Raw genomic sequence first — 16,010 nt, 5'->3', positions numbered from 1 at the left:
TCTTAAAGGAAAAAAAGATATGCTCAAATTTCAGTTTTTTTGAATTTTGGTCAAACTATGGTCAAACTACTTATTGAAGAAATATTAGTGTTGCTAAATAATTATTCAAGAATATTAGTGTTTCTAAATAATTATTTTAGTTTTTTGAATTTTGGTCAAATCTGGTCAAACTATGATCAAACTACTTATTCAAGAAATATTAGTGTTACTAATTTTTTTTAGAATAATAGTTTCAAATTCAAACGGTGAAACATGTGACCTAATGCTCAAGCTAAACTCCTAAAGGTTAATAGGATTGACAGTTTACAATTGTCAGCAAAACAACAAGTGCAGACTTGGAAACTATGGGGAATAGAACTCCGAAGTTAAGCGTGCTCAGGCAGGAGTAGTGAGAGGATGGGTGACCGGCCGGGAAGTTAGACGATTTGGAATGAGTGATCCACACTTGAGCAGTTAAGCGGGGTGACTAGAGACTAAATCGTCAAATAATTCAGAAAATTGAAAATCAGAAAAAAAAATAAAAAAAATTCCAAAAATAACCATTTAGTGCCGGTTGCAGAACCGGCACTAAAGGCCCTTACGAACCGGTGCTATAGCCCGGTTCTGCACTAGTGGTGGTAGTTACCCCACATATCTTATATACTACCATGTGGTATTATATATACTATTTTATTATTTTAAATATGTTCATATACTGTATCTAAGATATTTTAAATCAAGTTACATGAAAAAATTGCATATGAGTCCATAGTTTTTGTTATATTTGTGAAATACGTACATATTTGTACATAAAAAAGATCATACTTAAAACATGGTACATACTACCCAAAAATTAGTATATATACTACCTAATCATTGATATATACTACATACTTCACGTGCATACTTTTGGTTTTGACAAATACTACATACAACATACAAAACGCAAGTGGTGGTAACTAGCACTGCTTGAAGGAAACATTTGTCCTATATATATATGATGGTAACATACAAATCCTATACCAATACGGTATGGATTATACAGTAAAGCTACAATACAGAGTCTAACAAGACAATTGAAACACTCAGATATCAGGACCATCTGAGCTCGCGCTCAGGAACGAATTTTCGGGCATCGAACCCGTGATCACCAAATCCCTATAAGACCCTATGCATAACGCACGTATAGTATATGGGCAGTTGAGCCGAGTGAGAAAAAGGTTTGTTCATGTGCGTGCTTTTGGGCACATCAAAGCAATCACTCGGCCGGCCCTCTCGTCTGATGGAGATAGAAGCGACACCACTGAGCCCGCAGCAGCAAGCATACAATGACGGCGGCGGTTCGGACTAGCGCGCCGGCGCCGACGCTAAACCACTCTACCGCAACCCCGTCGTGGTCGTCGACTTCCTCCTCATGGTTGTTGGCACGGTGTGTGGCCCGCTCCTCTTTCGAGCCTACTTCCTTCACGGCGGCACGCGCAAGTGGCTCACCTGCCTGCTCCAGACCGCTAACAGATTCAACTCGATTTGGAGGGCTCGGATTCCCCCTAAGGTGAAGATCTTCCTCTGGCAAGCTTTTAAAGGTCGTCTCCCTGCGGCTGACCCAATTCGTAAACTTAATGGCCCGGGCTCAGAGTCTTGTGCCCTCTGTGGTGCCCTGGAGGACACTAACCATATTTTCTTTCATTGTGTTCTGGCTAAGCTGGTCTAAAGCTGTGTTAGGTCGTGGCTTCATGTGCAATGGGCACCATCTTCTTTCTCTGAGCTTCGGGTCCTCGCCAATGACCTGGTAGGGGTCACTAAGCGAGTATTTTGGGTTGGTCTGGGGGCGATTTGCTGGGCCTTGTGGACAACCAGAAACAAAATTTTACCATGGAGCATGTTTTCCTGCTAAACCTGTTGATTGCTTATTTAAATCTTGCCTGTTTCTGCAGCAGTGGAGATCATTTACTAAGACGGAGGACCGGGACGCTTTTGACCTTCTGGTATCTAAAATTCGGGCCTCAGCGTCTTCCCTATCTAGGCAAGAGCCAGCTGCGTAGTTTCCTCGGCGTTTCTTTTGACTTAGCTGGTGGCTATGTCATTTTAGTTGGTGGCTATGTCGTTTTAGTCGGTTCCTCTTATCTTCCGGCCTGCGTGCCGTGCTGCTGGCCTGGGTGCCCTGTATCTCATACTTTTGTAAGTTTATGTCGCCCTTGGTTGGGTGTGGTCATATCTGGTTATGGCGTTTCTGGAACACTGTCTGGTGGCTTTATTTATAAAGTGGGGCGCATGCCTTTCCTCTAAAAAATAGCTTTATTGATAGAAAATATTTTTTTACCGCAGAATTGTTGAAAAATATCTCAAGGTATGTACTATGTAGTATGATCTATGTAAAATGACCAAATTTATAAGGGCTAAATTTATTTTTATCATGCAAAATGGCCACAAACTATCAAAAAATGGGTCATTTTGCATTTGTATAATGGCCACAAGCCCTCTATCTTTTTTTATCATGCAAAATGACCAATTTTTTAAGGGCCAAATTTATTTTTATCATTCAAAATGGCCACAAGCTCTTCAAAAATTGTCTCTTTTTGTTCATATAATATAGGGTTTGACCATGGATTCCCACGCGTGCAATTAGCTTCTTTTTCTTCTTCTTTTCAAACCACCGTTTCCCACGCGTGTACACTCCCAATGCTGCGGTTGGTTTGAAAACGGGCTACTAACTTCACATTTGACCCCGTTATTGCCACGACCAAATAACACGTAGCACTACTGCTATTTAAGCCACCCTCTGCCTCTGCCATCCCTCATCCATCTGCCCTTCTTGCTCTTCGACCACTTCTCCGTCTTCTGCACATCCCTCAGCCATGCAGTACACCAGACCAAGCTACCGCTTCCTACCCACCGTGCTGAACAGGCTCTACCCTATCGGCGTGTACGTTGATCGCACACTACGTGTGTGGGTGATATCAAGGCTGAGGACCGCAAGGAACTTCACCGAGTTCTTCCTCGCGTCCGGCTACCACCACCTCCTGAGGGGATCTCCAACGATGTTCCGCGTTGAAGAGGTCATCCAAAACCGGGTGATGGTTGCTCTCCTTGCCCACTTCACCAACACATTCGACGCCTTCTACCTCCTCAGCCGGGTGTTTTGGTGTGGCTCCGAGTTCATCGCTTTCACCACCCACAACAGGTTCACCGAGTACAACAACATCTTCCCCACCGCGACGCACATGCACACTCTTCCGTACCCCATCGACAACGCCCCGGAGGAGCAGTGAAAAGGGTGCCCGGAGGAGGAGCGAGGTGGAGAAGGCGGCGGCTAGGGTTCTAAACCCTCTATCTTTTTTAGGCTATGTTATGTTAAGTTGTAATTGAACTATGTTGGAGTTGCTATGGGCTTGTTGGCCCTTTTCTTAAATTCTATCATTAAGTTTTATATCTATTCTATTCTTAAGTTCTTCCTAGTTTGAGCTATGTGATTGTGTTATGGGCTTGTTGGCCCTATCTACATATTGGGACTGCATATTTGTTGATTATTTTCTTAGAGAGCTCGGCTTGTTAGTAGGGGTTCCCTTGTTAGTAACCACCTAGCTAGTGCATGCAAGCAAGCTTTGTTAGTAGGGATGAATGAGTACAACTAAGCAAGGGGGTGGCTGTTTTTTTACACAAGCCACAAATATGTAGCCACCTAGCTAGAAGAGAGAAACCAGCGACAGTGACCGTCGCTGCATCCGTGGCGGCTGGCGTGCAAGAAAGCTGCTCGGCCAGTGCATCGTGGCGGACATCGGCGCATGCAGGCTCGGTCGGCGCATCATGGGATCGTGACATCGGCGCATGCAGGCTCGATCGACGCATGCAGGCAGGGTTTGCTAGGTGCACGCATAGCAGGCTTCTGTCCTGGCGGCACGCGCAGACGTTTAATGCAAGGGACGGCACAACGAAACCACGACCCAATGGTCAAACAGTGACACCACCCAACGCGGCACAGTCCAGCGTGGCCCCACTAGTCAGAGTTAACGGTCAAGCCTTTGACCCGACATCAATGTCTGTTGTGCCCAGTTATGAGGGTTTCTGGCAAGGGAGTAGGGAAAATTGAGCAAAAGTTAAGAGCGCAGGGATGAATGAGTAGAGTTAAGGAACCAGGGGCACAGATGTAAAAAACCCTTATTTATAATGTGGGGCGCATGCCTTTCCTCTAAAAATAGCTTTATTGATAAAAAATAATTTTTACCGCAGAATTGTTGAATAATATCTCAAGGTATGTATTATGTAGTATGATTTATGTAATATGTATACTATATAAGCTTTTTTATGCAAAACTTAGACTTAATTAAGAATTCTAGTGTGTTTGTAAGACCATATTGATCTATTTCTGTATAATATTAATAATTAGGTAGAATTTTCACATGTCATATTTCTTATCAAGAAAAAATTGTGTGCGGAACACCCTATTCTCAAACGCTAGCTCCGCCACTGGGTTTGAGGGTACAGTGTACTCCTATAAGACCCAATGCATAACGCACGTATATGGGCAGTTGAGCCGAGTGAGAAAACGGTTTGTTCGTGTGCGTGCTTAGGCCACAGCAAAGCAATCACTCGGCCGGCCGTCTCATCTCATGGAGATAGAAGCGACACCGCTGAGCCCGCAGCAGCAAGCATACAATGACGGTGGCGGTTCGGACCAACGGGCCGGCGCCGGCACCGGCGCTAAACCACTCTACCGCAACCCCGTCGTGGTCGTCAACTTCCTCCTGATGGCTGTTGGCACGGTGTGTGGCCCGCTCCTCTTTCGCGCCTACTTCCTCCACGGCGGCACGCGCAAGTGGCTCACCTGCCTGCTCCAGACCGCTGCGTGGCCGCTCCTGCTCCCGCCGCTCTGCGTCTCCTTCTTCTCCCGGCGCCGCCGGCAGCGCGAAGAGAGCGCCACGGAGGCCGCTCCTCTCTCCCTCATGTCGGGCCGCCTCCTGGCCGCCACCGTGGCCATCGGCCTCGTGATCGGGATCATCGACTTCCTCTACGCGTACGGGCTGGCCTACCTCCCGGTGTCCACCTCGTCCATCCTCGTCTCCACGCAGCTGGCCTTCACGGCCGTGTTCGCGCTGGTGGTGGTGCGCCATCGGTTCACCGCTTTCTCCGTGAACGCGGTGGTGCTGCTCGTCGTGGGCGCCGCCATGCTGGGGCTGAACGGCGGAGGGGACCGCCCCGCGGGGGTGTCCCGGGCGCAGTACTACGCCGGGTTCGCCATGACGCTCGGGTCCGCGGCGCTGTATGGCCTCGTGCTGCCCCTGATGGAGCTCAGCCAGGCGCAGCACGCGGCGCGCGCCGGCGCGGCGGTCACGTACACGCTCGTCTTGGAGATCCAGATGGTGATCGGGATCACAGCCACGGCCTTCAGAGCCGTCGGCATGCTCGTGAACCGCGAATTCCACGTAAGTTAATTTGTCAGATGCAAGTCTCTTTCGTACAACTGCAGTATTGCTAGCTGCTGCCGTTAATTAAGATCGCAACCACACTGTTGTCAGGGCTGGCAGTAGTATTATTACACGCTTGCATCGCTGACATAGTAACAAGATCTTACGAAAACGATAGGCCCGCATGGACCGCGCGGCACGAGCACATCGCGATCAAGCAGTGCTGTGCGACGTCTCCACCTTTGATCGAGTCCTAACGCATTTTGAAAACGTACGCTTCTAAAGATAAGACGCGGTAGCTGTGTTTGAAGCAGTATTGGTTTGAAGCCTACTCCTAAGACTATGCATGTGCTATCAAACTTCATCAATTTGACTCACAATGGCTACATCATGGCGGACTCACAAATATTTACTCCATCCGTTTCTAAATATAAGCCCATTTAGAAATTTCAATACGAACTACATACGGATGTATATAGACGTTATTTAGATTGTAGATTCGCTCATTTTCCTCCGTATGTAGTCCATATTGGAATCTCTAAAAAGACTTATATTTAGAAACCGAGGGAGTATTTATCCGCATAATCATCCAATCAATATAACTCCTCGTGCTTTTATACTTATGCGAATCTCGCTGGTAAGATTAGGTGGTTATGTACTTAGTGTGGACCTAGAAATGATTGTCGCAATTGCTTTGAGAAATAGCCAACCATAGGAAATATATGATTGGATTTTCTGGATAGATGAAGATAATATTTGATTTGTTAAGAAGATATCGTATTTGATTTGTTTAGAAGATATTGTAATGCATGTTGAAGATTGTGCTCATTTCTAAAACGACGTGTATTTATGAATGTCAAGACTATTGTGATCACTTCTAAAACGACAAGTATGTACGGATGGGGACACTAAGACGTGTTTGATTCGTTCAGATAAGAATTCGAATATCAATCTGATTAATAGCATATGTAACATAAGATCAATAACATATGTAACAGATGACCGCAACTCATAAAAAAATGTATTTCCCGTTTATCGGTCTCAAAGTTACCACATGGTAACTTGTTACAAAAGGGCTGGTTTCCAGAATGTTAATTAGTTACATGGTAATAAAAGAGTGCAAAAAAGTTTGTTCAAACATAGAACACAATAAATTATGATGTTGCAATTGTATGGGTGCAAGTTTACCACATAGTAATCTGTTAGAAAATAGGCTAGTATGACTCCCCCCCCCCCCCCCCCCCCACACACACACACACAAAAAAAAAAAGGCTAGTAACTAGCCAAAAATAGACAATGGGTCATGGTGCCAAGCGAGGATGGTATATGTACCTCAAGCTCCTCTGAGATGTGTGCTGTGTATAGTACACTAGCAATCATGCATAAATAATTTCAGAAATGCAGAGTGGTAGTGTTAATGTATGTATATCACACACCAATAATTGCATCGGGCCGACATGTTGACCGGGAGAAGTTCTTTTCCATTTATGTCTATTAGTTGGCCAGGGACAACTTGCACCGATGGAATGTATTTTCTTCTCTTCTCTCCACCAGCTGGCAAATCCCCTATCATCATGAGTGTGGATGTCCTGGACACATCGACATGTGGTCCGGACTATCTAACCGACCAGTTTATCAAGAGGATCCGAGCTGGTAAGAGCAAGTATAATATGATGACATAAGCAAGCTAGAAAGACTTAGATATTATATCTTTGCTTAGTTAAAAGGGAGAGAATAGAAGAGAGAAGGAAAGCGGACTATAGAATACGAGTCAGCTATAGCACGAGCCTCAAAACACTTTGTAAAATTGTAAGATGGGCCGGGCACTAATAAAATGGTACATATTTAAAACCTACTACTCCATACCTTTCAGTTTATAGGGCTCAATTCAAAATCTCACCAACTAAGATTGATGGTGAGTGATGAAATGATTTTTGTAGTTTACAAAAGTAATCAATTAATGCACTTATTTAATGCACGGATGCGTGATCAACAAATGGCCAAGAACTTTTACATGCATGGGTGAGTTTTCTCTTAATCTTTCCATGCATCGATTTAATGCACTTTAAAAATCTGAACATGTGATAGAGAACAAAAAACTGAGACTTATAACAAAAAAACTAAGTTTTTAAGGTAAGCCCTATAAATCAGACAGGAGATAGAATTGTACATACCGACTATTGCGTTGGCTCGATGACATGACAACTTATTATAGCCGATTGCTGGTTGTATTATTAACCATGCTCTAAGAGCATCTACAGTCGGTCCCCTCAAATCTTCCCAAACATCCGGGCGGACAGCCAGATTAGTGCCCCAATAGGGGAGAGAATGAAAAAGATGACATAATTGGACCCCTCATTTTGTCCTCGTATATTCGGGTTGTCCGTGAACCCTCATACACATCCCATATATGGAGAGGATATGGGATGCCCGGGCGTGTCCGGGCAGTGCACCACATGGGACTTGACCCACCCTGGACCATCTCTTCACTTCTTTTTTTGCTTTCTTCCTTCATCTTCACCAATCATATACATGTGACTGGATATGTGAGGGGGGAATGTATGTGCACCAACAAATAGGGACTTAAATAGACATGTCCAAACATTGACCGGACTCATCGCGAACATTTGAGGGCCTAAATTTGCCGAGTCGGACTGTACATGCTCTATCGACGCTAAAATGGTCTGGTTTCTGAATACATATGAATATTGCATGCAGCTAGGGGCTCCCAATTTATTCCGATATGGACTGATGGGGCTGGACCAGATTGACTAATGCGCATCTAATTTTACTTTGTGTGGGCGACTAGTTTACCATTTTGGCTAGTGGACCACGGGTAGAAATATTGCACGCTTGGGTAGTAATCAATATTCACGGGTAAAAATATTGCACTACTCAAGTGTGTCCCTGCAGTAGAAATGTTAAATAGTAAAAAAGAAATCTATGTCAAAAGAGCAATTGTGTAATTTTTGTAAAAGCTTTTCAAAAATAAATTTAGTAAAATGCGAGCACCAGTGCTAAGTTTGAAAGTGCCCTTCTCAGCTCGAGCTCATATGAGCACAGGTGAACAATAAGATATGGAAAAGTTGAAAAACAAAGTGAAAGAATCAGTTTTTTTTGCCAAACTTTGACAAATATTTTCAAAGCTTGCAAAGTGTCATCATCGAATGACATTTGTGGAAGTGATGGCGAAAAAAAACCCAGAACAGCACTCCAAAAATTCCCGTTTTTTCTAGGATGAAACTTTGTAAGCATTGAAAACATTTGTCAAAGTTTTTCATAAAATAAATTCAGAATTTTTCTGAATTTATTTTTAGTTGTTTCGGATTTTACAGTTCACCCATGCCCACTTAAACCCTGATAGACAGATTCCACCGAAAGAACCAAATCATCTAAGCTAAGCTCAGTTTGATTCTGTTTAGTGGTTCCAATCATCATTATTATTGTGTGATGGAAAGAAGTAACTCGTGTGATGATACATTTTTTGTGAGCAAAAATAATAATATTTCCCATCCGACGTTATCATGGTTGAAGTGCCTTGAACAAAAATTGGCGTAAGATAAGGAAACATCATCTAGTGTGACGCAAATATGTGCTTTGTAGAAAAAAAAGAATCGTGTGAAAGCACAAAGCATCAAAACAAATTTCAGATGATATCAATGTAGGGTAACGTAGCAGAAAACAAAAATCAGTCATACTACATACACGCCCAGAACCACTATGAAGATGCATACATGGTTTGATCTAATCATTACGAGCTCGTTGCAGCAGCGGAAGAAGAGTTTGTGAAAATCGTCGGTGCAAATTCCCATAACTAGGATTTTACAACCTCGCAACCGCGAGAACTTTTCTTCCCTCGAACAGAAGTTTGAATGTACGATCTCTCTACCGAGTTGCACACATACTGTGTCAACGATCCAACAACGCTTCGCTACCTAGAACTAATTAATCGCTACCAGAGACTAAGCAGCCTTGTGGCAGAACGAAACTATTTCATGGAGGACGGGAGAGAGAAAGAAAGATCACTGCATGCCATTGTATGAGAGCTTGAGTGTGTTGGAAGGCTCGCCAACATTGCCCCACAAAAAGGAGGTTGCCCCCAATGGGGGCCCCCTCCTAGCATATTGTCACACAAAAGGGGGAGATTGTCCCCAATGGGGCTACCTCCCATCCAACAGTTGGCACAGAAGGGACGTGCTGCTCGCCCCCCCCCCTCCCCCCAAGGCCCTCCTCCAACATTTTCTCACCAAAAGTGGGGGGTGCCTCAAATGGCACGCCCCATCCAACATATCCCACAAAAAGGGGATGTTGTCTCACATGTGGGAGTAGCCCCTTGGGGCTGTCCAAGAAATTCCAGGAGGCCATGGAATATTTTAGGTGCCTTCCGAATTTTTTTGGATGTACTTCGAAACTTTTCCGGATTGATGGTTTTCTCCGAAACACTTCTAGTTTTCTCCCCAAAACATTTTCAATGTCTCCGAAACTTTTTTGGTGATTTTCTCTCAGGCGCCTAACCTAGTACTCCGCAGATGGATGACCCTTAAGCATGTGACCCTATACATTCGGTGAAGTATAGACGTGACCCGAAACTCCTTCCGATCAATTATCAATAATGAAACCGTGGACACCCATATTGACAATTATACCCACACGAATGAAATTCGGGTGAACCTTTAGTTTCGATGAGCTGTTCCTATTGCTTCACGATATGTTAAAAAAATCGAGGTGAGATTTATCTGTATCCCCGTGAATCAACAACTTGTTCACCATGCCAGTTTTCTTGTTACCAGTTTTGTTCACTTTTTTCATTCCCGTGTTTCAACATCTCTTGATCAAATTATACTTTGTCTGGCCAGACGATGATGGATGCCGTGATACTGAGAGGGCCCAAAGAATATTTGATGAACCTGTAAGCTGCCGTTGTGATCACATGTGATAGTTGACATTAGACAAACCCCAAAGTACATCATCTGGTATGAAGGAACTTGATACTCTCATGGTCTAAGGAATTATGCAAACATTAAATTTCTTTGTGTTATAAACCATGAACTTGTGACGAATGGATCTCATAGCACAACATCAATTGGGTCTATTCAACACAATTGGGTCTATTCAGCCCAGTTGTTCTTCTAATATATATTGTGTCCTCAAAGTTGTGGGCATTCTCATGCCCATGATCAGGAAAACGGAACCAACATGCAACACTTCAGCTAGTCTTAGAGGCATGATGAGAAATCTATTTTACAGTTTATTATTCCGCACATGCACATGGGTTTTCCTATGAGCCTCTTGGATATCAGACTTGAGAACCATTATTGCAATTGTAGCACAGAACATAAACATAATTTTTGAACATGGAAATAAATAATAACATTTTTATTGCGTCTAGGGCATATTTCCAACAATCAACAATAATTTACAACTTTATGTAGAACAAAATAATATCTTTTACTCTTGTCCATCCCGTCGTCGATAAGTTAGTCACCAATGAAGTGCGGTATTTTAGTAACACCCTCACTGGACTCAAATTCATCATAACACCATAGAGATTGTGTGGGAAACGAACAAGCATGGCTCCAAATGAGTACATGAAAATTTCTATACAATGAAAACACTCATGAGAAGCGACAAGAAATGAAGCACATGCCAACGTAGGTCAAAACATAAAAATCTTTAAAGGAATAAAAATGTCACTACAATTTACATGAGAAGCAACTTTAATGGCAGTTGAAAAATACTCTAACCAAAAGTTCACTGCCATAGTAACATATGCGAGAAACAAAAATATATAATCCGATGTCATGGATATATGAACACAAAACATGTGCGTTAATGCTGGTAAAAAATACATCAAGCACAAAGTATGGCAGCATTGCCCCCTCAAATATTGCACATTATTGATAAAATGGGGTAGTTCTAATATTTTACGTGTACAACCTATATGAGAAATAAAGGAAGCAACATGGATGTGTAGAAAATCATGGAAACATATGTGGGAAACGATGAAGCAGTCCTACCAAAAAGCTGACACTCATGATATCATGGATTTGTGTGCAACATGTATATGAGAAGTAAAGGAAGCACATACTTGTAGTGGTAGAAGAAAACATGATTACCATAATAAGGAAGTGAGAAATAATGGAGCATGGTCAATGGTGGTCAAACAAATTTTTGTATGGCCAAAAAAAATATAAGAAGCAGTGGAAGGCAGGAAGAATGTTGCAACCTTCATTTACAATGCTATCGAAATACGATCTATTCCAGTGCTCTCGAGATAACATCTATCACGGCAGCTCGAGAGGCAGCATAGCCGGTGGTGGTTGAAGAGAAATTATGTACTATCAAAATAAATATAAGAAGCAGTGGAAGCATGCTTCAACCTTAATTTTCTGAAAGAGAAGCATGCACTTTTTGGAAGCAACTAGTTAATTCAATCTCAACATAACCCATATCTTGTGGAAGCATAGAATTGTTGAAACTATGAATGACCAAAGATTTCCACCACTATGTGGGTGCACCATTATATGTTCTACATAACAAATTTCATTGAATTAATTGGTGGTTTTGTTAGGTTACACTCTAAACTGACCAGGCTCAAGAGGTTAGTTGCAATTGCATTCTCTCTGCCCTAGTACCAACAATGAGAGCAAGTTTCTGTGGTTGCAAACTATATAGATCAAATAAGCTATGTAGTGCACATCAAAAGCAAGGATGATTTGAACCAAGAAATTAGTGCTATATCAACATGACACCATAATTGGTAGCATATAAGTTTGTAAAATTTGTCGCCAACATGTATGTGCATGTTTACCAGTTTAGGTGAACAGTATACCAATTTCACTAGAATTAATTGGTGATTTTGTGAGCTTATACAGACAACGTGATGGGAAATCACATGATATCAATAGAGTTTGATATTAATAAAATGCAATCTGCTGGTACAATTACTTGCATTTTACATATTTCAACTAAGAAATTGCCAAGAAAATCGATGAAATAGATGCTAGGGCAGAGGAAAACATGAGAGGGGCGATTTCTTATAGTTTCGTCTGTGCTATCGATGTTGCGAGGAAGGGCCAATGCACGATGGGACCCGAAAAGGCGGCCTCCACTGCTGATGAGCCTCCCCATCACCTGGTGTGTCGACCCGCTGCTGGTGAAGGGAATCATGGTTAAATAGGACAGCAATGTCGCACTAGCACAGTGGATTGGGGCGCATCAAAAAGGGCGGCCCAGGGGTCAAAAAGGCAGCATTGGTAGAGAAAATATGGGTGACACCGACAAGGAAAACATAAGTGATGCGGTGGATGGTGAGCTCGACCTCGAGGACGGGTCAGGCGCAGTCGAGAGGAACAAGGTGTGATTAATTAGGGATAGAGGAAACAGACGAGGGATTACCATGATTTTGTTGCATGGAGAGAAGGAGGTTAGCAACATGGGGAGGGAGGATATCTGGGTCCTGAGATCAAACATGAATCAACGGTGCAAGAGTAGTCCGACGACTGCTTCCTATGAGACTACTGATAGCAAATATTTCCCTAACCATTTTGTATGCTGGTAGGAAGGTTGAAAGTAGTGGTGGAGCTAGCCCAATCATCGAGCCTCGACAAGATTTAGGCAAGGTCGTCCCGATTAGAGTTCCCCAAAGAAACTCGTACTTGTATTGTACTACCACTTTTCTCTATGCACCAATGAATATTTACCATCAGAACTCGAGGCAGTCGCCTGGGCTCACTGGGTTGTAGCTCCGCCACTTGTAGAAGATGATGTTTTGCATAGCAAACCGGCTTGTACATGATTCAAGGTGAAAGTGGTTGCGATAATTTCTAAGCAAAATCATTTCCGAATCAGTTTTCATAGGATATGGTAAGAGATTTTTTTATGTCCGAACACAATCTGGTTCGAATCCGATATTGTATTACAGAATATATTACGCCATAGGATAATCCTTTTTCCCTAGTTGTATAATTCGATCTTTTAAATATAGATATCCGATTTATGGGCGGAGTTTTAAGTATTAAGTAGCAATAGGTGACTATTCTTTGCCTATGAGACTAGACATGTGTTTTTTAGTGATTTTTTTGGCTTATTTTAGTACGTCCTAGTGCTTTATGTGTATTTAAAGTGTATAAGTAGTAATACTTGCCCATTTTTTATTTGATTTATGTATTCTCCGTATATGCATGTGGTAGATGACCGTTTCTGATCTAAGGTCGTCCCGTTACCGTACCATGTTTGAATCCGCATAACCCGGTATTGGAATCTGCATCTGTCCCGTTCCAGAATCCGAAAATAAATCTGGAATAGGGTATGGTATAGGCATTATCCGTCTGAATCTGATCCAGTTTCACCCCTACATGAGTGGTGGAGAAATAGGGAGCTCATTACAAAAATATATTTTATTTTTGCGAAAAGAACTTTGAGTAAGCTTATGGAGCAAATGTCAAATCTTAATCCATCTGCTAGATAATGTATTAGTTTTTATTTGAACACATGGATGAACTCAACATGTGGCCACGCGAGAGCATTGAGATGGAGGCAGCGACAATGTGGAGTGGCGGCAACGATGGATGCAAGGGTGGCGGCTAGGCTTCATGGTGTGGGATAAGGTTGGTGTAATCACACGGGAGGGAGGGACATACAATTGAATGTCATAGAGGCATTGTTTGACGACAGAGAAGATGAGGAAGATTGGCTAGTGTAAGAAGAAATAGGATGGTTCTTGGATCTTGATCCGTTGGTTAAAAACATTAACTATGATTTAGAATAACAAAAAAATATTGAGCTATAGACATACCTAATTTTATGTGTGTGAGCCTAACTTCACTCATCATAAAGTGTCATATGGAAATTGGTGTTTTCAATATATTTCTTGTTCAACGAATTGAAATTTTGATTTTAAGAGGAACACCAGTAACTGAAAGAAATTAAGGATTTCCCTTGAAAGGGTGCAGGAAATTCCAGACGAAGCTCGGAGGTTCGACCTCGGCGAGGCAGGCTACTACTTTATGCTCGTTAGTTCAGCCACGGCTTTCCAGTGCTTCTTCATCGGCACGATTGGTGCCATCTTCTACGGCTCGGCGCTGCTCGCCGGTGTCATCATGACATTGCTCATCTCTGTCACCGAGGTGTTTGCCGTCATTTTCTTCCATGAACCATTCAATGGCACCAAAGGTGTCGCCCTCGCGATTTCTATCTGGGGTTTCATCTCCTACTTTTATGGTGAGATTCGGACCAATGAGCAGCAGTCCAACACGTCAACGGATAAGGAGCACTTGGACCCGTAGATCAATTTGCATTGTGGTAATGTTTGTACTTTCCAGTAAGGACTTTGTGCTCACCAGGGCACTTATTTTCTTCAGCTTTGAAAAGTCAAAACGAGTATTGTAAAGTTTCAAACTTTGTCTAAAGAATGTTCATCATGTATTTCATAAATTATTCATCATGTAGTCAAGAAATATTCATCATGTATTATAACATGTTCATATTGCATTTAATTTTTTTTAACTGTGTAAGCGTTTAAGAAAAAACAGGAAAAGGTAAAACAGAAAATGAAAAAAGTGAAGGAGAAATACATAAGAGAATAATATAGAAAAAGGAAAACGTGAAAAATGGGGAGAAAAGAAAATAGGAAAAAAGAATTACAATTAGATATAAATAAAAAGAACCAAAGAAACAACACTAAAACCGGTAGCCGAAGAAGAAAGTAACCGTAGAAAAACATGCGCGATGACAAAAAAGAAAACGTCCCGCTCGCTCCGCTATTTTTTTTAACACAGTACAGATGCAAGCTAGCGCTCATATACATGCGCATACACTCACCCCTATGAATGCACACACACATTCTATCCCTATGAGCACCTTCGAAAGACTGAGCCGACATATCATCTTGAAATTTACGAAGTCATCGTAGGCAACTCGTCGTCGACGGGAACATCTCCTCCCACTGAATGTGCATCGCCGAAAATCCTGAAATAAATTCAGGAATAAATGCGAGCACCAGGACTTGAACACTGGTCGGCTGGGGATACCACAGTCCCTCTAACCATCCAACCACAGGTTGGTTTGCGGCTCGCTCCAGTATTGAGCCGTGGAGCAAAGCAAGCCTTTGCGGGAAAGCAGGGGATGTTATATGTACCACTTAGACTAGCCATAGTGGAGACTAATTTAGACTAGTAACTGTTAGAAAACGTAGCATGCAATTTCAAAAATTTCCTACGTTCACACAAGATCTATCTAGGAGATGCGTAGCAACGAGAGGGGAGAGTGCGTCTACGTACCCTCGTAGACCGTTAAGCGGAAGCGTTTATCACGCAGTTGATGTAGTCGTACTCTTCGCGATCCGATCATGATCCAACTGATCTAGTGACGAACAGACGGCACCTTCGAGTTTAGCACACGTGCGGCTCGATGACGTCTCCTCCTTTTTGATCCAGGAAGCGGGAGAGGAGAAGTAGATACCATCACAACCAACACGACGGCATGGTGGTGATGGTAGTGGTGGAACACCGAAAGCGCTTCGCTAAGCGTCGCCGGGACGAGGCGGTGGAACTACGGAGTAACGGGAGAGAGAGGGGTGCCAAGGGCTTGGTGTGTTCTCTTGGGGCACCCCTCCCCTCTATATATAGG

General features: G+C 42.9%; 1 protein-coding gene across 5 annotated transcripts; it reads left to right on the top strand.

Annotated features, from left to right (window-relative positions):
• The first annotated feature begins 514 nt into the window (after positions 1-514).
• Positions 515-14,826, top strand: LOC109778456 (purine permease 3). Of its 5 annotated transcripts, none has more exons than XM_073500421.1 (3): positions 515-546; positions 4,462-5,399; positions 14,336-14,826. In XM_073500421.1, the coding sequence occupies exons 2-3, from the start codon at positions 4,587-4,589 to the stop codon at positions 14,666-14,668; spliced, it is 1,146 nt and encodes a 381-aa protein (XP_073356522.1). In that variant the 5' UTR covers positions 515-546; positions 4,462-4,586; the 3' UTR covers positions 14,669-14,826. The 5 variants fall into 5 exon arrangements, 3 of the variants coding, with proteins under 3 accessions (XP_073356522.1, XP_020192597.1, XP_040246405.1); XR_012184874.1 differs by lacking the exon at positions 515-546 and adding an exon at positions 10,238-10,354 and having other exon boundaries at positions 4,467-5,399; XR_012184875.1 differs by lacking the exon at positions 515-546 and adding an exon at positions 10,238-10,354 and having other exon boundaries at positions 4,483-5,399; positions 14,329-14,606.
• The last annotated feature ends 1,184 nt before the right edge of the window (positions 14,827-16,010 follow it).

The sequence above is a fragment of the Aegilops tauschii genome, chromosome 5 (genome assembly GCF_002575655.3).
Source record: "Aegilops tauschii subsp. strangulata cultivar AL8/78 chromosome 5, Aet v6.0, whole genome shotgun sequence".
Lineage (NCBI taxonomy): Eukaryota > Viridiplantae > Streptophyta > Magnoliopsida > Poales > Poaceae > Aegilops > Aegilops tauschii.
Note: the sequence above shows the minus strand (reverse complement) of the source record. Positions and strands in the feature narration are given on the sequence as shown.